The following is a 26,208-nucleotide window of genomic DNA, read 5'->3' as shown; positions in this document are numbered from 1 at the left end:
CATTTTTTGCAGAGGGGAGAAGCTGCTGCTTCAAATGACTGGTTATGGTACTATATATTGTGTTTGGTATTGCTATTTGTCTCTGTTGTGGTATGCTCTGTTACTATGTTTGGGAGCAAGCTTACGGATTACTTAGTTTCCAGGATATGTTTTGAGTTTACAGGATACATATTTGACCTGAACAGTTGCTATATGTTCTGATCAATCTTCTGTTGCATCTGTCGTCGATGAAGAACATCTGCAAAATAAAATCTGTACTGATCAAAATGGTGTTCAACGGAGATCCTCCGATACTTAAGTTAGCGAGGAGTGGTGAATAGCAGATAAGAATGTTAAATGTGGCAGAGTCTCAGTACGGAAATGTCTTATTAATGCTGTTCATTTACCTTTTTTTTATAGGTGATTTAGATATAACTGTCGAGTATGTGATCCTGCTTTTTATGGCACTAAAGAGCAATTATCTCAATTATCGGACTATAATCATAGAGTTAATGAGCTGTTTATGCTCATTAATGATCATGACACGTAATTGATAACCGTTTATAATAATTAGATATATGGACTCCGCACATTCCGCCATTATGTGATAATGAGAAAATAATCTGACTATATGTCGGTAGTCGTAGAGATCCGAATGAACATTGATCGACAACTGATATGTCGATGGTCATCAGTTGGATATTAACTGAGTTGTCATAGTTGTCCATTGATGGCTGAAAATAATCGACTGTCGGTCGATCAACTGATTATTAATCGACATATTATGTTTATGAGATCGATGTACAATCAAAATAAAACATCAGTTAAATTATTCCAACACTATATATGTTACTTTCGTATTCAAATATTTCTGTCCAAGGTGTCTCGTTTCCAATGGGAGTTGTTGCTTTATCACTCAATTCACCTGCTTGGCAAGGCTATTAATATTCAGTTCACAGGATATATTTGCTTTGCATCCTTTTCTTCAACGGCTTCTTCAATATCGGCTGCTACTCTCTGTACAAGTTCCTTTCAGCATATGGTATATCATCAAGGGTATACAAAGAATGGCAGTTCTTATCCTGTCAGTTATATGTTGCTTTATGGAGGTTCAACAGGGATGTTTTCTTTTCTCTGTGTTGTTGTTAATTTCCTTTTCGCTGTTTACACTTCTGTTTTGGTACCTGTACTTATTTTCACCTTGTAATATATTTTTTTCTTTCGTGCAAAAAAAAAAAAAAATCAAGTTAGGGGACAGCAAAGATGAGGTCCAAAACAAAATGTCGATGCGATATCAATCATCAACATCAATACTAAATATTATTAATGTTCATAAATATTATTTTTCATAATAATAAAGTTAAAAAAATATTACATTATTATCTAGAGAAGAAAAAAATCTACACAAACTTTCAGTATTATATCAATCTAAATATCAATGCTAAATATTATTAATATTTATATACATTCTTTATACAATGGTGAACTAAAAAAGAAGAATTTATATTATTATTTTATTAAATCATTTTGCCTCCTTGTTAGTTATTTTAAGAAGTTGAATAAATTACAAAATTCTTTTAAGAAGATATTATTATTTTTACATCCAATAATTTATAAAATCAATAATTATGCATAATTAAATTAATGGCATCATTAAAATTACTTATCTTAAATAAAAAATCTTAATTGCTCTTCGGTAAGAAGTCATGTGTGCTTGCACTTGCATGTATCGTTGGATGATTGTTATGTCATTTAAAATTTTTTTGATAATTATTAAAATTTTTATCTAATATAGTATTTGGATCCTATTTAAAGTTAACAGTTTGATTGACATTCTGTTAGATTATGGGTTAAAGTGTCGGATAAAAATAAATCTCAAAGGGAAAAAGGGGTAGACATATATTTTTCAAATTATTAGAAACAAGTAAAATTTATCTGTAATCTCAGGTTTTGTAAAAAGTTTGTCACGAAATTTTTATTGTAAACATGCAGTCAGCGTTACCTCCCAGAAGTAGATAGGAAGACACTATTTCAGTTGATGGGAAAAAATCTATATCATCTTTGTAAACTCACAGTACAATGTTTTAATGGACTAATACAAAGTGACGATGGCATTATGACTTCGTAGAGCAGAGCTGGATGTATGTGTCGGTGTCCGTTTGTTCATCTAACAGCACTAATGTGTCCAACGGACTTGTCAAACTCCTAACATGTTATAGATTACAAATTCGTTTGGATGGTGGGCTGCATCAGACCAAGATTACATAACTACCACTCCCCTCATGTTGTATGCTATATATCCGCTTTTGTCGACTCTGATCGCTAATGACTCATATTTTTTTTAATGAAAACTGACAGCCAATGACTCTGATTATATACACCTTGTACGTATGACAAGATAATATGAGTACTTCTTTTCTAATTAAAAAAATATAATTCCACACAAGGTAATTATCATTAGGACAGCTTGCCGCAATCCAAAAGATTATCTTACTGACAACTTTTAGATACAAGATCTGTTTGATTAACCGTAACCGGACATCCAAAGCCAGTTTGACCGGCAGAAGTTCATTTAGATATCTGGCCGGCTTATATTGTAAACATTTATAAATTCCTAATATAAAGTAATTGTAGTGAATTTTCTGTTAGAATCGGGACTAGCCTACTCAGTCCATTTTCGATCCGTCCTAGTTTTGGCTTAGATCCCATCTGTCGGCCTATTGGGCTGTAGGATTTTAAAAAAAAAAACCATGGAGATCTCTATTTTTTTACATAAGATTTGGATTGAAGTAGGATTGGACTGATATAGGCTTTACTTAAATAGATTGTTTAATTCATAATCTTATAAAAAATCCAACTAAATGCCGTTGGATTTTCTAAGCAAGCCTTAAATAGGAAACATAGTTCATAGGAGGTCGCCCAGGGGACGTGGGCTTCTCTCGATCCACTTTTTACAAACCAAACATACTTAGCAAAATTCTTTGTACATCATATCCGATGTGGAGTGCACCGTCTTATCCGATTAGTTTACATAATTATTATTTTTTAACGCATATTTAATGTCTGTAGATCGATTTTTTCGTTTAAAAATTTTGTATGACAAAAATACCTATATTCTTTAAAAATTTATAATATTCTATGTCCATATTATGACATCCTACGTGAAAGTCATAACATAACACAGGATACCATAATATGCACAGGATGCCATAATTTTTCTCAAGAACAGGAGTATTTTCGTCATTAAAAATTTTCAAATGAAAAAATTAACCTGCAAGCATTAAATGCACGTGGGAAAGTGATTGGACAAAAATATTTCTTTTATATTATGATATCTTAGGTCATATTATGACATCTTGAGTCATATTATGGCTGAAAATATCATATTTTTTTTCAAAAAATAAAATATTTTTATTATATAAAATTTTTAAATAAAAAAATCAATCAGTATACTTCATGTTGGATTGTCTATGCTGCCCACGGTGCACAAAGAATTCCTCAATATGCTTATAACTGATGGGCCCGGGCCGGCAAGCTTTGGATAGGCCCAGATCGTTTGCCGACCTTGGCATCCAGTTTCAGCAATCACGTGTCTACCATGTGCTTTTCCGTTAAAAAAAAAATCTAATGCGAAGTTTTAGCCATTTATTAAACTGAGATATGTGGCGGTACATCAAATGGTGTGAACCGCATTTTGCTTCTTGTCTTCTCTTCGTGGACCAATAAAGCCCAGCCTTTTATGCCGAGGAGACTACGGGTGGCAGCCTGAGAGGCGACAGGCTTGAAAACATGGAACGGAAAAAGCAAGGGAATACGTGTATAACTTACATGGTTCCCAGAAACATATAAATTGCTCATTACGAGGACATTTGTTCATCTCATTCTTTGTCATTTTGCTGGTTTGATAAGTACGTGTCCTGTAGAAAGAGACGGGAAGAGGATGGAGGATAGCATGGTTGATAGCGAAGGATTGGTCTCCCTTTCAATGCTGAAGGCAGGGGAACAAGCTTTTGGAGAGCAAGAAAAGGATGATGAAGAGAAGCCGGATAAGAAAGCAGAAGAAGTTGGAGAGGCTGAAGAAGATGATAACAAGAAAGAAGAACCCTCCAATGGTGGGGGGCTAACAGATCATCTTACTTCGGGCTCGATAGGCGCCATTCCAGACATATCTCCAAGAGAAACTGAGGAGGATCAACTCGTCACTGACTTACCTATCTCAAATCCAGGTTTCTCTTTCAACCGCTCCTTCCATAGTCTTATGATAATTAATATATGATGATCATTTAATTAACTTCCCAGTCCTTATTATTAGTCTTATTAGTTTTGCCTTCGTTTCATGTTTCATCTATCCTTGGGTTCATCTACTAATTTATTTGATTTATAAGATGCCCACTGATAGGAGTCTCTTCTGTGTGACCAGATGAGCCAACCCTTGCAGCTGAGGAGGTTTCCCTGCTCATTTCCATCATAGAGGACTAAGATGGCTCTGCCAATATCATTTGTGAACATAATTCTGTATCTTATAAGAGTCTGTTTGTTTTCTTGGTTTTTCGTGGTTGATGTTCTGGAACTCACGTACAAAATTATGGATCTCATCAAATAATTCCATTGAATTGAGTATAACGGTATGTGTGATACTGATAGCATCTACTATATCAGAAAACGTCTATGAATCCCGTTCGGGCAGCTGCTCAGAGGACTTTTTTTTTTTTTAGCGTTCGGATCTATTTCTTAGTTCAACATCCTTGAAATAAAATAACCAGTAGATCTATCCTGACCAAAATGGGAATAGGCTGGGGTTATCGGCTTAAAATCATAAAATCGAATCGATTATTAAATTATAAGTTCATTCCATATCAGATCAAACCACTCCAGCTTGTGATGAACATATAAACTTGTACTTTCCTATGTGTAAAAGAGTTGGAAAGATTTAACCACATACTAGCATGAAAATTTGACTCTAAAAGAAGCGTTGTTAAATTAAATTGTCATTTTGTGCCACTTAAACTCTCCATTTCTCCTAGAATTTCATGCATCCCATTTCTGCCCAGATCCTACCAACAGATACAACTTGGATCTGCTCCATGAGTTCAAATTAAAAACTTCGCAATATTCAGCCTGACATTAAAATAGAAATAATTGGTCCCCTTCCTCTAGGCATAGAAAATCCCACATGAAATCCATTAATCAGATCATTTGAATCAGCATCCTGAGTTGTATATAGCCAGAAATGACTTTATTATAAAGTTCAGAAAAGATGCATATATAATAGCATTGGCATAATCAAGTGGGGTTGTCTAGGGCGGGCCGGCCCAAATGGCCCGAAGACCCAACTACACTCAGCCCAGGTTTTCGGCCGGTCGGTTTCTGGGTGCCACGGGCTAAAGTTTAATGCAAGAATGAGGCCCATTCCAGGCCTGATATGGATGAAAAGCACATTGAGTCGGGTTGGGCTCGATGATAGCACTCCCGGGCAAGGACTTGACACCTGGCCCAGTGTGGACCGGGCCAGGCTTAGGCCTACGGTTTAACCAAGCGCTTGCTTCGGGCTTAAACCCACCCCTATAACCAAAGTTGGAAATAGTAAGGATCATACTATATCAACCATCGGCAATTTTACTGATGAAATACATTAAAAGGGGAAAAATAGAAATTCTCATCCAATAAATGTGATGCATATTCTTTTGTCATCTTGTGTACCGTTTCTTTTTTTCGTCACTTTAGATGAATCAAATAAATGATTGTGTGTATTCCATAGAGAAATTTGATTGTTTTAGATGCATAAAATTTAGATAGGTATCACACTTATATTTCTAGTAATATATTAGATTGGATACTTTCTCATGGTTATTGAAATAGTTGATTTTGTATTAGCATAGTAGATGTATTTATTAGTAATCGACAACACAAGACATCCCTAGAAAACCATAATTGGAGTTGAAGATGTCTATTTCGTATAAAAGATACAGAAATAGTCCCTTAACTCGAGGACATGACTACCCCATATAATTTTAGTTTAATCAATTGAAGGGCTACACCTATATTCTGAAAATAATATTCTTGATGGGGGTTATATCGATCGATTATACTTTGTCGTAAATGAAGGTAAGAATTAGTCTGGCAAATAATTCACCTGCGGTATTTTATGCATATTAAAATATAAACATAGGAGTCCTGGCATTCGGCATGATTTTAAATAAATCAATTTCATATTACAGTTATTATTTATTTTGAATATAACAATAGTTTGCAATTTTAAATGATTCATGGTTCTAATGGGTCATAAAAAAGAATGTTTAAGGGTTTAATAGCATCAATATTTTTTCAATGATCAATCAAGAATTAGGGGAGGTCAAGGACTAATTGCAAAAATAGTTATAATGCATGAAGGAAAAAAAAAATTATTTTTTTCGTTCATTTCATGATCAAAGATTAACTTGATTATACATCTTTAGATTACGTTTGGTGCATTATCTGACAATCTCGGAAGATAATATAAATTGCTTTTAGGATAGACTGTCATCATTAAATTATCAATAATATTGATTATTGTATTTGATACATATAGGCAATGTGACAGTAAAATTATTAAAAATTTTGATTAATATATTTTATATAATAATTAAATTACATATAATATGAAACTAAATTTTCAAAATACTACTAATAATTTTATCCTAGTGCTCTTTTTTTTTTTTTGATAAAAAGTAACGGAGGTAATATAGATATGGTAATTGCATCGAGAACTGGTGAGCCTAGGAGTGTGGGAAACAAGAAGCACTGGAGGGGTGGAGAGGGGGCGGGCGCATGTAGAGCCATAGAGGTGGTGAGGTCAGGCATGAAGGAGCCACGGACAAATAGTGGGGGATCAGAATGGAGGAGCTGTAGGTCGAAGGCACACGTAGAGGGGAGTGGGGGGATAGAGGAGAGTTAGACAATGGATTTTGTATGATTTTTTTGAGAGATAATTTTGTTCAAAATTTTTATTACAATATTACCAAAGAAATGATAATCTGAGTAGCCATTCTTCTCCAAAACAATTCACATTATCTTCCATGAAGTAATTTGGATTACCACCCAAAAAATGTATGAAATACAATAATTCAGATTACTATATTAAATTGCCAGCAATCTGTATAGATTGCTAGCTACCAAATGCAACCTTATAGATAAAAAAAAGATCATTGTATATATCTTTTAGATTAATTATATTAACTAATTATATATTATAATAATAAAAAAATATACTATATTTAATGAATATATCAACATGGAGTTTGGTATTGGCCTTTCAAAATTGAACCGGATGTGGACAAAAACAGAGAGATGCAGACACACATCTACCTTGGTTTGCACTGCATAGCTTGGTCCGATATTGGCCTAGCCCAATATTTGATCAACTATATTCCCATGCTACGAGTACGATCACCTTGCACAACCTGATCCAACCTTATTGTTATTATTATTAGGACGGGGTAAGTAAAGAAACAGAGGCTATATCAAAGAAAAAGAGTCCTTATACGAAGAGAGGATAAAAGACAACAAACTCAAACACTATACAAAACTCAGACATAGGAACATATAACTACTTATTTCAATTGAGTAAGAAATAACCGAAAATATATAACTTGCTATTTTGTATTTTCTTGGAAGAAGCACAAAAAATACCTGAAAAAATAAATCTATTGCTTGGCAAAGCAGGATGAAGAACAATACAACTGATCCAACCTATTTGTCTCGTGCCGGTACTCAGTTTCGTTTCAGCGCTTCGACAGCCCAAGCGTAATGCCGTACGTGCAGCAGAAAAGAGAAGTACCAAAAAATAAAATAAAATAAAAAAGGGCGGGCATAAAACCCACAAAAAATAAAAAGGCACGGAGCCCTTGTCGACCGCGCATAAAGGTAGAAAGCGACCGCGAGACGAGAAGGGGCAAGGAATGCGATCTGATCACGCCTCGTCCCGCTGCTCCTGAGCTGGGGGGCGATGGCCATGGCGCTGGGGGTGAACCGGAGGACCACTTCTCCCACCCGCTCCCCCATCGACGGTGGTGCCGGGGCTCCTCCAGTCCCACAATGTCACCGGGTGAAGCTCTCCGGCGCCGACTCCAACTTCCTCGCAAACATCTCCGGGTCCGGCGCCAGAGTGGCGGTAGGCGTCCCTCGCGAGATGCGTCTCGCCCTGAGCTCGTCCAACAAGTCCACCGCCGGCGGTGGAGGAGTTGTTCGGGTAACGTTTCTCTATGCAGTATTCTTGTTCCGCTAATTTTTTAAGAATGTTTCGTCTCTGTTTGGGGTTTTGTTGGGGTTTTAAAGAGTATGGAGGTTTTTAGATATCTAATGTCTCTTTGCTTTGGCTTTTGGTATTGTGTTTTGTTGATTGTCTGTTCCATTCTCGTTCTTCTGTTGTTGGATTTTGGCTTTTAGTATCATTATTTTAGCTTTTTTCCCCTCACTATGGTATGTGATTGTTGGGTTATAATTTCCACTGCGTTTTACGTTTATCTATTTTGAGATGGGAAATGTGGATCGCTTGGTTGGTTGACACATGATTGTACTAGCAATGCTAGAAGGCGAGAGGAACTAATTGGTCCAATATCAACTGGTTAAATTTTTCGTGGGCTGGGGTAAGAAAGCAAGGACTTGTATATTTTAGGCTTCAAACCTATCTTTTTTTTTCCTCTGTTTTTGTTTTATAGGGTGTTGTGCTCATTCCTCTTCATAATTTATGGAGACATGATGCAGCAGAGAGACGTTTCTGGTGCCGAATTTGAGATGTATATGGAGAACTTGTTGAGTTGGTTTAATTTCTCACTAGAATGTGGAAATGCTTTTACCATCGACATCTGAGATACATCTCATGAAACTTGATATAATGTGGAGATCTTCTGTCAAATGAATTCTCCAAAAGCAAGAGTTTGTATTTTAGGCTGAATAGTTGTGTCATGGTGAAGGTTTTTCATTAGAATAAATGATTACAATGTTAGTAGTTTGGACAAGCTAGCTGCAATACAAGTGTTGGCAAGACAAACAAGCTGTGATATACCAAGCACAAAGCAAGTTGATGATGATTTGCTAAGATTTATCATAAAGCATTAGAAAGAAATATCGATATACTTTAGATGAACTTATAATCTAGAGAAGATATACCATAGGGGAAGTGTCGAAAGCCATGCTTTAGAAATATACTCAGTTCAAGGAGATTGTTTAAGTGAGGTATTGCTATATATGGGTTGGATATTACATGCCAAGGTAATAAAGTAGAGCAATGTGCAAGTCAAGATTTTTGTTGAGGTCGATGTTGATCAGTCTTTCGGTTTCTTTTTAGTAAAGTATCAACACATTTTGTTCATGCCAGGTAGGGATTGACATAATACAGTGTATTATGCGAAGCATTGACATGCAATGGAATATCGTTGTTAAAGGATATGCTAAAAGCATGCTAAGAATATACCAGTTAAAGTAAGCTCAATGATGGCAGTTTTGACATAAAGGACTGTGTGCTACATGCTATGTTAACATACCAATGCATGTATGTACATATGGACCAATATATGTATATATGTACGCATGCATCCATGATGCATATGGTCCATGGATGGATGTCCATAATCACACCGAAAACAATTGACGTTGGTCTATAGATTCATTAGATCTTTTCTAAACATATAAATATTATAAGTCGATATGTTTTCTGGAGCTTGTGGGGGATAGTCTTATGTATTTATGACAAAACTGAATTAACACAACTGTGTGTAGTTTAAAGCAAAATTTAATGTATGAGCACTTCTTAGAAAAATGATAGATAATTATAATGCAATGATTAATATGGTTCTATAGTTCTAGCAAAGCATCCTTAAGCCTATAAACATTAAAATTTGATTCAGTATTCTGGTGATGATACCTTTCATATTTAGAATCCTATGCATTAGCCATGGTTAGCATGATGCATTAATCCCTTTAAATCATGTAAAAGATAGTTAAGTTTGAATATACTACCTTGGATTCGATGAGGAATGCATCAATATGTGATTTTTTAACCGATCTGAGTTTTTTTAAATGGCTTTATTTAATTTAAACGAAAAACAAGAGCAAGCTTTTTTTTTTTTTTCTTTTTTTCCTTTTGAAGTTAGAGCTGCATCCTGATCTTCAATTCAAATATGTTTTTCAACTCAAAAGAATCAAGTCAATCCAATGCCTTTCTTTTTAGTTCAGATGCATGGTAGGATTGATTAATGGGGGAAGATAGTTGATCCAGAAGCATTTCAAACAGATGAAGTGTTCCTTTATCCAAGTGCCATTGTGTATCTAATTTATGAACTTGTACAAGCATGTTGCACTTTGGTGCCCTCTCCCCTTCATGAGTGCACAATAAGGCCCAACATGTTTTAGCAATTGAAGCATGATATATGGTCATGACCATTCTGACATGATTATATAAGCTTGCATTTATAGATGTGCAAACATTTCAGATTTATATTTGTCAGGTGAAACAAATCTTATATCCTTAGTCATCTCAATCAAGATTGATGATGACAATGTCAATGGGTGTAACTTATACATGATATATATTACTCATACACTAAATCAAAGATATGACTTGGAAAGTAAGAGTGGCCAGAAGACCAGATGGTGCAGTAGTCAAGAGTTTAAAACATGAAATAAACGGTTTCTATATATTACTTATGCTGAAGGATCATAACTGAATCTAGCTATAGTTTAAGTTTCCCTCTATTATAGCTTTTCTGAAATGTGCCACTTCATGCCAAGCAACATTGTCAAATATGATAAACAACACTATGATTGAAATTAAGGTTTATATAAATTAATACGTAGTCTGCGTACTTTTAACACATCATGCTTTAATATTGTTTTATATAGGTGAGTACTTTCTGGATATTTCATCTTGATAACAAGTGAGAAACTCAAGTTTCCTCTTAAACTCGACTGCATTATAGTTCATTAAAAGAAGAGCGCAATAGGTTTTCTTCAAGTTTCTTCAGCCAGTATGAGTGAATATAAACAACAATAATCATATAATTTATTAACATAAGAAACATCACAATTCTTGATAAGCCACTTATTCATTTGCATCCAAATATGTTTTTTTACCTCAAATTGAAACCATTCAACTCTTTTATTAACTACAATGACTGTAGGAATAATATAAAGAAGAAGACTAATGCTCTGAAAGGCCCAAATTACTTGCACAACCATCCTATAATTTTCACTTCTTTTCATCCCTCAAAAAAAAAAAAATCACTTCTTTTCCTGTCCAATTAAATTTTAATCGGGTTGAGATAATTTCTCTTATGGAAGGATGTCTCACTTCAAATATTCATTATTTTGTGTCTTCAATTTAAAAATTCAAGAAAAGTTTGCAGTTTTTTATAATTTTATTTATATTAATTTATCTTCTTAACGTACATTGCATGCATTCTTTCCCTGTGTTATGCTAATGGAACAATCTGAAGTTGTTTTGTAGATCACAGCCGTCGATTTCGTGGCCTTGTGCGGTGATCCTGCGGATTGCATCCGGACAGGGTGTCACATACCTCACGTGCCAATTGCCACGCTAACCATCCTAATCCTTTATCCGGAGCGTCGACTCTCGGAGTTTCTCGGCGTTTTCCTAGGATGAAACCAGGAAATGGAAATCACGCCCGCCCACGTGTTAACACGTCTCCATCTCAACCGTCCAGCAAGCGCCCTTATAACCTTCTAACGTTTATAGGGCTCTAATCCCTCGCGGCGCGGATCGTATTGCCCTAAGCCATCCTTCTCTTCGAAGCAAAGGAGGCAGAACCCTAAAGGAATGTCGGGGGCGTATGGTTCCGGCGGAGCAGACGGCTCTGCTCCTCTGCCTGGCGGCGGCGGCGGCGGTTACGGCAGGGGAGGTGGGGGTGGATACGGAGGAAACCCCCCAAATCGAGGTTTTGGGCTTCCTCCCTTTTTTCTTTCCCTTCTCTCTCATGTTTTTGTTGTTGGGGTTAGGTTTCGTTGTGAGTTTGCGTTCTATGTGGTTGTTGTATACAGGCGGCGGCGGCGGCTATGGTGGCGGTGGGTATCAAGGCGGTGATCGTGGAGGACGCGGCGGCGGCCGAGGTGGGGGTCGTGGAGGCGGGCGGGATGGGGATTGGGTCTGCCCTAATTCTAGGTTTGTTTATTCCTCTATTGATTTTTCGTCTTTAGGGTTTGTTTTCTTTCTTCGTTTTGACAAGATTGATATTTTTTTTAATCAGTTGTGGAAATCTGAACTTTGCGAGACGAGTTGAATGCAATAGATGTGGTACGCCATGTCCTGGCGGTGGCGGAGTGGGTGGTGGTTCAAATAGAGGAGCTGGTGGTGGTAATTTTAGTGGAGGTGGGGGTGGTGGTGGTTACAATCGGGGTGGTGGTGATTATAGTTCGGGAGGTCGTGGTGGTTACAATCAACGTGGTGGAGATTACAATTCTGGTGGTGGTAGTGGTGGTTATAATCGAGGTGGAGCTGATTTCAATACTGGCGGCGGCGGCGGTGGTTATAACAGTGGTGGTCGGAGTTTTGATGGGATTCGTGATGGTAGAAGTGGTGGAAGAGGAGGTTATAGTAATCTTTCTGGCAGGGAAGATGGTGGTTTTGCTAATCGAGATAAAGAGGAGGCTGGTTATGCGCAGGTTTCACCACCCGCCCCTGCCTCCGCCCCTTATGGGGGTCCTGTGGGGAACTACCCTCCTGCTCCCAACTCTTATGGTGGGGTTAATGCTTATGGTGCTGACCCTGTTCCACCACCTAATAACTTTGGCGGGTCTAGTTCCTATCCCCCGAGCTATGGTATCCCACCATCGAATCCTTACAGTAGTGATGCCCCCATGGGTCATGGAGATCCACCTGTTAGTTATGATGGTGGATATGCTGGTCGCCCGATCTCAGGCCGTCAGGGTGGTGCTGCTGCTCCACCACATAACAGGGCTGGTGGGTATGGTGCTGTTCCTGTTGAGTCCCCTGTGAAGATTAAGCAATGTGATGCAAATTGTGGTGAGTCGTGTGATAATTCAAGAATTTACATCTCAAATTTGCCACCAGATGTGACTACTGAGGAACTGAGGGAGCTTTTTGGTGGCATTGGGCAGGTATGTTATCCATATCCTATTTATATTTATATGTATGTTCTGACTATCATTGTTTGTTTAGAGGTTTATATGGTACAAAATCAACATGAATTGTTCAATTACTTGCTGCCTAATGATTAAATTGTGATAGCGGTGGAGTTAAGCGATAATTTGTATATGGTTGCTATCATCTTAATTATCTGCTGATCTTTAATTTTATTCTAACATTCTGGGATATTTAGTGATGTAAACGATAGGGTTAGCATGCAAATATTGTTAGACAATGATTATTTTATCAAATATAATAATTTTTCCCCTTTTGCCCTTCTAATGAACTGACATCCGGAAAACCTCGAGGTTACATTTCATATTTGAAAGTTGTCAGAAAGTAAGGGATTAATTCCTCAATTAACCTTTCTAGAAGGCTTATTGATCATGTTGGTCTGGTATTATCTGGATTACATAACTTAGCATGGTTTCAGTCCAAATGAGAAATATATGTTCACTGGTCTTTCTCTGCATCTCCATATCTTGACCCTTTTTATTCGGTTGTTTCGGTTGTTTTTGTCACCATCATTTTCTTTTGATGATTATTATGAAATCTTTTGATTTATGATCACAAAAATATCTTTGGTAGATTTTTTTTGAAGTTTTCTGGTGAAGGGAATAAGCACATTTCAAAGAAGACCAAGTACTGTATGGTATTTGATGATATGTGGAAATACACTTGGAGTTAGATTGAAATTATTGGCTTATTTTTTGGGTTGGTGGTATTATTTGTTGCCGTTATAAAGGGGACTAAAATGGTGTTGTGTATTAACATAGGGATTTGGCCATCAAAGTCCTTTTTCCCCAATACAGCAATTGTCTACATGTGTAGGTATACATACAGATACAAGTATGATACTGGTATGGAGCATAGATAGGTATAGGTGGCACATTAAAGATGAGTTAGGCAGCCAGACAGGGATGCATGCAGGCACGCACGTGCGCGCGCGCACACACACACACACAGGGAGAGGTTTGTGGAGAGAAGGGGGGTCCAGGCACTTCAAGAATCTACTTTTTGTTTCTCAAGTCGTTTACTGCACCGGTAATAAAATTTTATTTCAGATAGCATTAGAATTTTTTGAATGCACTAATACTTTCTCTTTTCCTAGGTTGGACGGATTAAGCAAAAACGGGGTTACAAGGATCAGTGGCCTTGGAATATAAAAATTTATACTGATGACTCTGGAAATAACAAAGGAGATGCTGTTCTTTCTTATGAAGATCCCTCAGCAGCGCATTCTGCTGGGGGATTTTTTAACAGTCAGTTTCAGTAGATAATCTCCTGATATTCAGTGATCCTCCTTATAAAATGCTATTTTGATACATACTGCTGATTTTTGTTACAGACTACGATATGAGGGGCTACAAGATCAATGTTGCAATGGCTGAGAAGTCTGCACCTAGAGCTGCACCAACATATGGTCATGGGTATCTCCTCTCTCCCTATTGATTATGTGATTTGATTCCATGTGTTGTTCATCAATGGCGCTTTATTTGTACCCCTCATTCATCTCATATGTGTGTATTTATGTATATATATGCATGTTTTTTCTATGTATGTACACCAAGTCTTTATTAATATAACATAGGTTGAATGATAGGAACAGATACACAGTCATTGTTTCTGGAAGTGAAATGGTTTCCCAGACATTTGAAAGCAAGCTTTCATCTGGTATAGTGCTCTGGCAATGTATATCTGTGAAGATGCATTCACTAGATTTCATGTATTATGATGACAAAAACGATTATCCTACTATCTTTCTGGAGGATCATTAATATACTTAATAGATTATAAATCTGTGTGATAAATCATAGCTTTTTAGAATTTCAACTCGTGTGCTGGTTTTCTAAGTTACTAATTCATAGTATTTATTTTAATTTAAATCTAGTTGTTACAAGGTCACCTGTTAGTAATTTTGTTTGTAAGAGTCCCACTGCAGCTATCCATGGTGTGGATACACTTGATTGCATGTTGTTGGGTTTAACTTTGTCTACTAGGTTACCTATTAGCCTGTTTTATCCATACAGTTATCAGCCATGTGGACTAAAAGGACCGCCATATTTTTGGACTAAAAGGACTGCCATAATTTTGTATTTAGGAGTAAATAATACAGAGCAAAGCCTTTTTGTTTTGTGCACCAATCCAAAAAGACAAAAAGATAATTGGAAAAAAAGGGGCTCCTTTTATCCTCCTTGTATGCACAACCTCTTCTTTCTGGAATAAAGACATCTTTCAACTATACGAAACTCATTTTTTGAACAATCATTGGTCAACCTTTGTTATTCTGGATTACCTACAGTAATCTTGCAAACTTTGCCATGTTCTTTCTTGCAACTTCCATCCATGTTAACAGTTTTTCTCCTCTTCCGAAATCTTTGGACAAAAATTATTCTGCATCTCCTTATTGGTTCCTCCCGTCTTTGTTGTCTGTTACCATATACATCTCGATCAATTATTCATCACTTCATCTATAATTGATCCATCTCCTACAGATCTTTTAGAATACACTTATTTCTGAGCCTATCTTCCGCCTAGTTTATCCACATATCCACCTTCATAGATCTGGAGAAAGTTGCTTTTGGGATCTGTTCAGGGTTCTGGGATTTTTTCTATGTTGTAACAAATATCTCACATTGATCTGGACTCTGTACGTTTACTGGTGATCATATGTCCTGGGTACATGATTATTAGAGAATGAAGGACCTGCCGGACATTGTTTTGAGTCATCATGGAGGTGAGTACAGCTTGAAATAACAAATGGATCTCATTGATTGATGGTCTTCAAGGTTTATGTAAAATCAAAATTTTAGAACTGAGAGAAACTTGGGATGAGATCAGGTAATCACCTCATATGATAATTTGCTTATGAATATGATATGCAGCTTTTGTTTTCTGTGTGAAGATTCAAATTATGTCTCTTCCCCCTTCTTGAGTTCTTGAACAATGTTGTCTCAGGAGAAGAATGCTACATAGGCTTGTTAAGATATCTATCTCCTATCTCTGATTTTGGACTTGGGATTAGTTTTTTTTGTCTCTTACACAGCAGCATGGTTGAAAACTACTTTAAGACAGCTGATTGCTTGTTTAGATTGCTTTGCTCTGTCTAACTGTGGTATTTTGCAGCAGAGGTGGCAGAGGTGGTGCATATGGTGGTGGCGATAGGCGCAGGGATAATTTCCGTGATGGTGGTGGACTGGGGCCTGATAGGCACTATCATGGTGGTCAGCGATCGCGTCCTTACTGAAGAAGGGCAATTATATATACTAGGAATGTGATCTGAGAGAAACCCTTTCTATTCCTATTCACCAGACTTGTACTCAAAGAGGACTCTAAGGTAGGTTGAGCCTATTTCCTTAGGACTTCTCTCTTTGAAAAAGTTGGATGGGCATTAGTTTCTTGAACCTAAAATTGATTTAAATTGTTGTCAGTGTTTTCTAGAGGCAGGTGGATGTATTCTCCAAATTGCTGGTAGGTTTGATATTTTCAGGTGAGTGCCCTTTTTTTAAAACTTGCCACTGATGGTCTCTCATAGCATGAATTAATTTTTGTTCTTTACATTTGCATTAACTGATTTGCATGAAGCCCATGGTAGATTGGTTAGTTCTTGTAGTGCCTTCATCCGGTCTTCAACCATGTCTGACTGTGTTTATGCTGGGAACTAGTTTGCCTTCCCTCGTGTGCATTCAGTTTCTTTCAGAGGCAGCTTAAGTTGCCATCCGATGTATGGTTTGGCACTTGAAGCCTTGGGTTCATCTAGGGATTTGGAGACGGAAGTTGTAATTGGTGAGGCGGTTCTCCAGTCCACCCGGTGTGGGCAACCCCCAAGCAACTCATCTCATTACACATGCATCGCATGGGTAGAAATCCAATACCATAGATATAGCATATCTAGCAGACAGCTGAAGTAGGTTTACTGTTGCTATCAAATCCAGGGCCTGTTTAGGTTATCCAGCTTAATTTCCTTCTGGATATACCTGGATTGGGTAGTCCATTTGGGGTTGGTTTGTATTAACGCAGCATCCCGCAGCCTGGGTGGAATTATCCAAAGAGGCCCTCCTGGGGTACCCAGAATTAAAAATTCCATTCTAATGGTACTTTTGGGAGCTTGCTGGTGTGGTAGTTAAGCTTGGATTATGGTCCATTTTGATGTCGAATCTCTTGATATCCAAGAATCCTTGGACTGCAGGTTAACGTTCTAGTTGGTCCCCACACGTCTTTATTCACAGATCCTTAAGTGAATCCAGGGCTTCCCGTTTCTCCGTGCATGATTATTTTCCTCTGGAATGGCTTGTTGAGGGTTAGCGCTTTATGAGATTTTTCTCGTTTCTGGACAAGATCATTATTCATTATCATCAATTTTCTGTTTGGATGATTTTTGTTGAGTCAGTCATTCCCCTGCGTTGCCAACACGCTCAGATCTTTAAAAGTTTCAAGGATGCGGATTCTTTACGGTGCGCAATTTGCATTGTAAAGTGTCGTGCAGGGGCTGATGGCTGTTATGAGATGGATATCTAAAAAAAAAAAAAGACCAGCTCTACATGAATGTGCTGCCGTCGGTGAAACCTTCCGTCTTCTAATAACGGTGATCAGATATTGCATGGTAGTTTTTTGGTTTTTTTTGGTGGCATGGCATGCTCGTTTCCATGGTCGCGGATCCGTCATGGGACCAAGCTATTGCTTGACTTGTAAAATTAAATGAACAAAAGAATGATTCGGGCCAACCGGGCGTTGCGTTGGAGGAGGTTATGCCGTTGCGCTTCTAGCTCATAGTTGAGCCGGACGGTGATGCGGGACGTGCGAGTGTTTGAGGATGATCAAAGCAAGCAATGTAAATTGATGTGCCTTCTGATCAAATTCCGGACCGTGGTGCGGCAGTTTCAAGACGGCTGGCCAATCTAAAGGAAACGTCATTCAAGGATTTTGGTTCTTCACTTGGAAATGTGATTATGTAGTTGTTGACCTAGTATTTTTTATGGAAACATTAACATTATTTTAGTGTTCTTTTAATATGTCTGTTTAGGTTTCCTCATGGATCCTCGTTGTGAGCTAAGATTGGCGAATGCTTGTCCTTCCCAGCGGAGTCAACATGCCATGCATTGGTGCTGTTCAGATTCCTGCTTGTGATTTCTAGTCTATCACTACCAATTTCCAGCCAAAGTTTTATTTCGTTGGTGGCTTGAATAAAAAAGATTCAAAGAGTAGAACGGAAGAAACTCAAAGCAGCAACAATAAAATAAAATCAAGAATTTTCAAGTATCGTCGAACCACGGCTTTTTTACCTTTATTTTTAAATTAAAGTACAAGCAAAAAAATTACAGATCTTCTACAGAAAGTGTGGTCGGGTAGCAATTAGCCTATATATTGCTTTCTGTGGTGGCAACAATGGTAATGTGGGTGCCAGGGTGTTGGTGCGGTGGTGGCAAAAATGTGGTGACGTCGATTACAGTGATGGTGGCCTGGTATGGGCATCAACAAGACGATGGTGGTATTTTACCTAAAAAAAAAAAAAAAAACAAAAAAGATGGTGGTGGCAGTGATCGTAGTGATGGTAAAGCAGCAAGCAGCAAAAGCGGTTGTAGCAATCTTAATGGTGGTGTTGTAGCGCTGGTGATTGGTGGCGGCGGTAAGGTTGTAATTATGGTGGTGTCTATCGATTGTGATGGAGGAGAAAATGGTGGTGCCAGTGGGAATAATGATAATGATGGTACGGTGATGGTGATTCCAATGAAAATGGTGGTGGTGTGAAATTGATGGCGGTGTATGAATTTTTTATTTCTTAAAATAGTAAAAATAAAAATATTTTATTTTATTTTTAAAAATAATATATTTTTTAAAAAACTAATAGCATTATATATTTTTATCTTGGTTTTTATGATTCTACGAAACCGGGTGGACTCTGTGGAATCCGAGTGCGGGAAATACCGTCTTTTTCGATTTACGGGCACGTTTAGTGCGTGATACGTTTCCTCCCAAAATTTCTTCGTACGGTACCTGCCTGCCATCCTGTTGCTTGGGTGTGAGTTTCCACATGATATCTCATGAGTAGCTTCACTTTTTATAAGTTTCCGTTTCGATAAAAAATAGGCGGGTTCTGACTCCGTTGTGTATAAGTCTGGGCCGAACGGGTACGGGGAGACCGGCACTTCACAATCCGATGACCGTGTTGTTCACCAGTTACTTGTGGGCTACGATGTCATGATGAATGAACCATGCTAAAACTCTACGACTTGATGCAAACTTTTGGGCCCTCGTGCAACGCCCGGTAGATGCCTTCTGTCAAGCAAAGTCTTTTAAAATATGAACGTTTTTCGGAAGAAATAACAACATTTAAGTTATATCAACTTTGAGAGGTAAATATCATGTGACTGGGGCCGTGTGCCAATGTTCTGTTAAATTATTTATGCTACGTACGTTTGTGGATTCTACTGCTGCATGGATTTTCACAGGGAAACTTGAAACCTGCTTGGACTGCCACGCTACTGGCATGCTACAATTAGTCTTTAATTATCTATAATCCTTTCCACACAATTAAGCTTTCTTCTTTCTTCTTCTTCTACACAAAGTAAAGGACTCCATAACAAACAACTATGGAAAGCTAGAATTAGGAACAGAATGCCAATGGCGATCTATGGTCCGATCTCCATTTCTCTATGCCGTGCTCGAGTTCACGTAACCAGAGTCAGACTGATCTCCCTTGCCTGACTAGGCCTGCTGCTTTAAGAACCCAACTAGCTAGAGCTGACTCAGTTGCTTCAAAACAAAGCTTATTAAATTCATCAGCCAGTATGTACCTACCATTGCTCGAGTTCACCATGTGATGGTGCGGTACTCGTGACACCGTGCTGTACTGGTACGTAGATGCTACTTCCAATCTCACAACACTTTTGTTGTGGGGCGGGGGGAGACTTATTCATCCAAAAGGAGCCTCCTCATTAATTGCAAGGTCGCATGCGTTTCTCTCTCTAAGCAAACGGAAGATGTCTGTTTCTCTTTTTGTTTCCTGCAGAGATTTCTCCTCCCTCGTGTTTTGAGCTCAAATATTATGGAGTTTCCAATATCAATTCTTTTTCAAGTGTAAGGACTGAGGACGTACGTAACGGATGAGCAAATGATAAGGTTGGTTTTGAAGGCTGTCACGTGAGAGCTTTAAATGCTAGGGCGATGGGCGTAGGACTTGGCCAGAAGAAGCTTGTGGTTTCAGCCTTGGAATAATTTTTATCGCCCACCCACCCTCGAAGTCGGCTGTTTTCATTTATAATCTCTATGCCTCAATTTGATGTCGGATCTCATTAAGAGGCTCCATCTCTTGATCATGTTTGGAGGGTTATTGATCAACCCTTAGATGTGCTTAGCTTGCGTGCTGTCTGACCGTTTGTTTCTCTCTTTCTTGTTTATATTGAAGTCGTCCACAATAGAATAAATGGCCCGTAGAAGGATCCATGGATGGTATAAATTTTGGATATTATCGCTGGAATCAGACTGGTGGCAACAATGGAAATCGAAAGAAGGTTGTTATGCTTACATTGGTTTGTCATGTGTAGTCTCATATGCACGTACACGCATGCATGCTTGCATGCACAAAAACATGTGTATATTAAAGCAGTAGATAATATGACACAACTGATCAATAGCTCATCATGCCTCATAAAATTTAAGATGAACCTGCTGGTTGCCTGGTTTGTTTGCCATGGAATATTCCTGGCATTCTTCACTTGGTTTAGCCTAGTATACATGTAGGTTATTAATTGATTCTGCGGCATAGATTATTCCATGATCTCTCTCTCTTTCTTTATATTGTTTTTCATATTATTATCGATCTATATATCTAGATGTATCCAAACCATGGCACCAGAAGCCTTGCATTGTATAAAACTTTAGTTTTTATTTATATATAATCAATATAACAGAATATCTTCTCTTCACCAGAGAGGAAAAAAAAAAGGGGTATATCCTGGCATAACTTAAGCAAACTCACCTCAGTAAAATAAAAATTAAAATTAAAAAAATGAATTATGAATTCAAACTATGGCTAGATGCTGGGTTCATGGTCGGAATCGAAATTCAAATTGAAATTAAAATGATTGGGAATCGAAATTGGAATGATCAAATTTTTCAAAATATTTGATTCGTGATCGAAATAAAAATTGAAATCAGAATTAGAATAAAAATTTGAATCTATAGATGAAAGTAGGGATTGAGTTCTATATAGATTGAGTTATTTCCGTTCCATTCCAAAATTGAAATCGGAATGAGACTTCTTCTAACCAAGCACCCTTTAAATATGGACCAAGGTCAAATTATATTTGGCTGCCTACGCAATGCACCCAGCATTCCAACTATATGTTCTCAAGTGTGAAGGGAAGTGCATAGTTCATGCATTGCATTACGGTCTGTGCATAAAAAATACAGTAGCTACTTGCATGTTCTGGTACGTCAATGATTGATGACAAGGTTTGTATTGCGTATATGCATGCTTCCATTTATGAGATCATTCAGACCTTATTGGTTGCTCGATCATGTCATCTAATCAAGCACAAATTAATGGTGCAGCTCTAGTGTGATCTTATTCAATGTTACAGAGGAGGGAGTGAATCTCTTAGTAAAAACTATTAGCACCCGGACGGATGATAGTAACATAAACAATAGACATACAGTTATTTCAGCTAGCTTTTGCCGCATTTTTCAGCAATTCGATATTAAAAATTTTATGGTAGTAGATGACCATTAAGTATTTAAGAAGAATCTTGCTGGCATCATGATCCACAGATAAATCCAAAGTTCATTCATACGCACATCTTCTCAAATCACTTAAATATTGGGAGTAGAGAACGATCTCTTCCCATCTCTTAATCCTTCAGATTTAATTTTTTTTTAATATAATATTTTTTTATGATGAAAAAGACAAATGCCATCAGAATTTATTGATAACAAAGATTTACATAACAAAATAAAAAAGAAAAAAGATATATATATGGATTAGAATATTTAGAAAAGAGTTATAAAAAATTCAACATAACTAAGTCTCAGTTTCTGCTCACCATTCTAGAAGAGAAACAAATGTAGCTAATACTTCAAGTACAATTAAGACCATGATACTCAAGATAAAATATAATAGATACTTTATCTTCATTTGAGAATAAGATGGCAGTATACATCATGTACAAGTAACCTGAAATCATAAAACTAAAATAAAATACCTTTTCAAATTGGTTTCTTGGACTCATTTCACTTCAGGGTCGAAATGCCAAATGTGCCTCAACAAGGTGGACCCTGGGAAGTGGCCATCGGCTACTTCTCCTTGGCGGGCTCCACTCCATAATTGCATACCAGCTCTTGGCGAGGAGCTCTGTATCCTTGGGGAGAAAGAGGGGGAGAGAGAGAGAGAGGTGTGCCCGCGTGTATGTGTGCCAAGAACATTCACGTCGAGCCTCTCTCTCTCCCTCTCTCTCTCTCTATGTATATATATATACATATATATAGTCATGCACATAGTATCTCCCTCCCTCCCTCTCTCTCTCTCTCTCTCTTTCTATATATATATATATAAATATATATATACACACACACATAATATTTGTGTGTGTATATTGCATCGCTTCCACACCCTTATCTATAGAGATTCTATATCCCCACTTAGCTACAGAGTGAACAAGGGCTGAGAGCCATTTCCCGCGCAGTGATGGTCACCACCTTCACCACTCATTTCTTATTCTTTACGACTTTATTCCCACCTTTCTTCACCACCTCGGTTTCTGGACCTACAAGAAGCAATGTTTTATTATTTACTTGCATAGTTTCGTATGGTTCCTAAGGTTCCTTTCTTCACTTCTACTTAATTAACTAATCTCGATCGTGCTGTGCAAATGATGCGTATAGATGAAGAAAATGGGAAACCAGCTGTGTTCTTGTCGTATATTATTGGCCTCATTAATGCTAATTAAGTCGGGATCAGTACAAGCCGGTCTACGGAAGTAAAAAGGCTTTTTACATAAGAAATGATTCTTTTGATTGGAGAAATCATATGCTTGCCTTTTAGAGAAATTAACTAAATTCTAGTATATATACCCACACTAAACAATTGTAGCTATTGTAACCGTCAGAGTTTATTTTTCTGAATATATTTTTTTCTTTAGCAAATTAATTTTGTTAATTTTCCATTTGTATCAGATATTCAATTGGAATTAGTGGCATCTTGACCTTCATTTTACAACTAGTTGTAAACTTATACATGGGTAGGTTAGCACATTGTCATTCCTACATAGCTGATCATTTGCATAATCTTATGTTACTCCTTGGAGAGAATAAACGTTTGGAATTCGAACGAATAAAAAGTGATTGGGTTTGATCCTATTGATTTATAGCTTGCTCCAAACTAAGCAAATATTTACCCTTTTATGGTGAACTTTCCTTCTAATTAACTATGAGTTTCTGAAAGTCTTAAATAAACTTATTAATGCACTTGTAAAAATTTCCATGCGAGTACAATGCATAGCGTGGACACGGTTAGATGAAAGTTTTATATATAAACCAGTTGCTACTTCTTGTACCAGATGCACCGGCCACTTGTTTAATATGAAAATCCATTAAGCTTCTTTAAAACCCTATTAAGATGCTAATCATGGGGTGGACACGATGTAGACCTGTGTATATAGCTAAAATGTAGGATTAGTTGCTGCATCTTGACCATGTATAGTATGCAATGGACCTCATAAAGTCATCACATGGACACATGCTTGCAGATAGAACAAACTATGGCAAGGTTTTAAACTTAATTTATCGAACTCGATCGCTTACTCAGTTGGAATAAAGATCCTAATGATGAATTTTCTGGTGGTATCAATAGAAATAGTCGGTTGTTTCTATCTTTTAATCTTCATGACAACTACGCCAGCGTTTCGTGGCCAGTACTGGAAGTCTCGTTTACGAGGTCTCTTGGAAACCCGAGGACTTGGTCCCTCCTCTTTTACATTTTTTTTATATCCAATCAGCTTCGCAATCCTCATTATAAATTAGCATGCACACCCTTCCCCGTCTACCTTCAGCTCCCCTTGGGAAGCACTACTCTCACCATACCTAACTCCATATCTTCCTCCATCTCTCTCTACTTCTCGTGATAACTCATAGAAAATGGGTGGGAGTTCCCCATGCGCTTCCTGCAAACTTTTACGGAGGCGCTGCACCAAGGACTGCATCTTTGCCCCCTTTTTCCCTTCAGATGACCCTCACAGGTTTGCCATCGTTCACAAGGTCTTTGGTGCGAGCAACATTAGCAAGATGCTGCAGGTCTCTCTCTCTCTCTCACCCTTCTATCCATATAGTGTTTACATTTGATTAACTACTTTGTTGCATAATATATTCCCTCAAAAAATCATTATCTCGCAACCTTCATGTGCCCATGGGCAACATGCAACGAAGCATGGACATGTCCATGTAAACGAGTGCAACTGCACCTTTAGGTATATGCCGAAGCTATGCTCTCCCACAATGGTTAATCCTTTCTTCGGAAGTCCTTCATAATCAACTAATTCTAACCAACATATATTAGCTAGTTAACGTTCTAGTTGGTGATACTCTTCTCACCATTGGATCATGCTTACATTTTACTGTTTCATTTATGTGAATTACGATTCTTCATTTACCCGGTTGTCATTGGCTGTAGGAGCTTCCGGTTCATCAGAGAGAAGATGCCGTGAGAAGCTTAGTCTATGAGGCCGACGCAAGGATGAGAGACCCGGTTTATGGCTGTGTGGGGGCTATATCTTACCTTCAGAATAAAGTGTCTGAGCTTCAGATGCAGCTCGCTGTTGCCCAAGCTGAGATCCTTTGCATTCCAATGCAGCAGGAGCCATCGGCGACTGATCAGCAGATGGACCCTGATGACGAGCCTTTTCTGATGCAAAATAATCTTAATGGCATGCCTCAGTTGATGAACTATGGCTCCTCCAGCAATGTAGCTCAGGAACCTCTCAAACGAGAATCTCTTTGGACATAGATTTGTTTCTCTTCTATAGCAATGAAATGTAATTTGTTGTTGTTGTTGTTTTCTTACTTGGTCATCCATGGAGAGAGGTAGGGAGAGGGAGAGAGGGCCTTCTATGAAATTATATATCAGCCTTAATCTGAGGTTTTTATCTTCTTTTATGAGAAGCGATCTCCTTCTTTCCTTTTCCCTTCTATAAATTATACTCATAAATTAGCTTGGCAACTCCTCATCTTAACAAAGGTTAATCCAAATCATTGATGCAAATTTGAGCCATTCATGTTAAATTAAAGCAAGACAGACAATTGCCCATGGCAAAAACCAAATTCTAGTCTTCTAGAGGCAGAGGTTAGTCCTGAATGCAAGATTGGCTTTCCTTATGAATTAATTACCACCTAACGCTTTCATGGTTGCATTCAGCTCTGCAGCCCCACCCATTGCATCACATGCCTCTTGTGGGCCAAACAAACCCAGGAATTAAAAGGTTGGAAGATGCAGTACCCCCTCCATCCAAAAGCTGGCCTTCCACATACTGACCAATCTCCATCCGTGCCACGTAGGATTGCAAGGGCAATGGCAGGAATGAAATGCCCATGAATATATATATATGGACATATTATCCTAATGTGATTAAAGGATCGAGCTAAGCTAGGAAGAAAAAGGCTCAGACAAATATCTCAACAGAGACGTTCCACTCTGGTGTTGAACGTCTATCTGCCTACATAATAAGTTCCTTTATAAGTGGAATTATCATTGGAGGCAGCATGCTAATAACTAATATCTCTATAATGATTGATTTGCAGGAATTGAAGAATAGGTCCGATGATCACATTGAAGAATGCATGACTTTTGAGGCCAAATCGGCCATCCTTCTCCTACTTATGCCGTCGCGCAGACCTTGCCGCCCTCTGCTGACAAATTGCTAAATCTATCTTCTGTGTTCTGGTACAGTAGAACTGTGGGATTGCCTGATAATTGATTGGGTTTTTTTTTTATTACTGTTTAAAGGCCATTTCTTTATAATTATTCCAGAGCTGAGATTGTAAAACGTCTTTGAGCTCCATATGGAAGTTAACTTGGACTTGAACGTGATTAATAACTTGAAAGA

The 26,208-nt window shown here is 37.8% G+C and overlaps 2 protein-coding genes and 1 long non-coding RNA gene across 7 annotated transcripts; all 3 read left to right on the top strand.

The window, feature by feature from the left end:
• The first annotated feature begins 3,834 nt into the window (after positions 1–3,834).
• LOC105057146 (uncharacterized) lies at positions 3,835–4,602 on the top strand. Its single transcript, XR_012136686.1, has 2 exons — positions 3,835–4,205; positions 4,400–4,602. It is a non-coding gene; the product is annotated as an uncharacterized lncRNA (long non-coding RNA).
• Positions 4,603–7,935: 3,333 nt separating this feature from the next.
• Positions 7,936–18,127, top strand: LOC105057147 (transcription initiation factor TFIID subunit 15b). Of its 5 annotated transcripts, XR_003802476.2 has the most exons (9): positions 7,938–8,206; positions 11,462–11,909; positions 12,013–12,133; positions 12,219–13,089; positions 14,229–14,379; positions 14,466–14,547; positions 16,244–16,454; positions 16,549–16,607; positions 17,508–18,127. XR_003802476.2 is itself a non-coding variant. In XM_010939630.4 (7 exons), the coding sequence occupies exons 2-7, from the start codon at positions 11,792–11,794 to the stop codon at positions 16,362–16,364; spliced, it is 1,464 nt and encodes a 487-aa protein (XP_010937932.1). In that variant the 5' UTR covers positions 7,936–8,206; positions 11,462–11,791; the 3' UTR covers positions 16,365–18,127. The 5 variants fall into 5 exon arrangements, 2 of the variants coding, with proteins under 2 accessions (XP_010937932.1, XP_010937933.1); XR_833941.4 differs by having other exon boundaries at positions 16,549–18,127; XR_012136685.1 differs by having other exon boundaries at positions 7,940–8,206; positions 16,247–16,454; positions 16,549–18,127.
• A 6,022-nt stretch (positions 18,128–24,149) lies between these two features.
• LOC105057149 (LOB domain-containing protein 12-like) lies at positions 24,150–26,140 on the top strand. Its single transcript, XM_010939632.3, has 2 exons — positions 24,150–24,403; positions 24,780–26,140. Exons 1-2 carry the CDS (start codon positions 24,248–24,250, stop codon positions 25,110–25,112), a joined length of 489 nt encoding a protein of 162 aa, XP_010937934.1. The 5' UTR covers positions 24,150–24,247; the 3' UTR covers positions 25,113–26,140.
• Positions 26,141–26,208: the final 68 nt, after the last annotated feature.

Source organism: Elaeis guineensis, chromosome 14, assembly GCF_000442705.2.
Source record: "Elaeis guineensis isolate ETL-2024a chromosome 14, EG11, whole genome shotgun sequence".
In the NCBI taxonomy this organism is placed as follows: Eukaryota; Viridiplantae; Streptophyta; class Magnoliopsida; order Arecales; family Arecaceae; genus Elaeis; species Elaeis guineensis.
Note: the sequence above shows the minus strand (reverse complement) of the source record. Positions and strands in the feature narration are given on the sequence as shown.

Coding starts and splice junctions, on each gene's coding strand:
- LOC105057147 (XM_010939630.4), top strand. CDS start 11,792: ATGTCGGGGGCGTATGGTTCCGGCGGAGCAGACGGCTCTGCTCCTCTG. Junction 13,090..14,228: donor TTTTTGGTGGCATTGGGCAG/GTATGTTATCCA, acceptor CTCTTTTCCTAG/GTTGGACGGATTAAGCAAAA. Junction 14,380..14,465: donor TGCTGGGGGATTTTTTAACA/GTCAGTTTCAGT, acceptor TTTTTGTTACAG/ACTACGATATGAGGGGCTAC.
- LOC105057149 (XM_010939632.3), top strand. CDS start 24,248: ATGGGTGGGAGTTCCCCATGCGCTTCCTGCAAACTTTTACGGAGGCGC. Junction 24,404..24,779: donor ACATTAGCAAGATGCTGCAG/GTCTCTCTCTCT, acceptor CATTGGCTGTAG/GAGCTTCCGGTTCATCAGAG.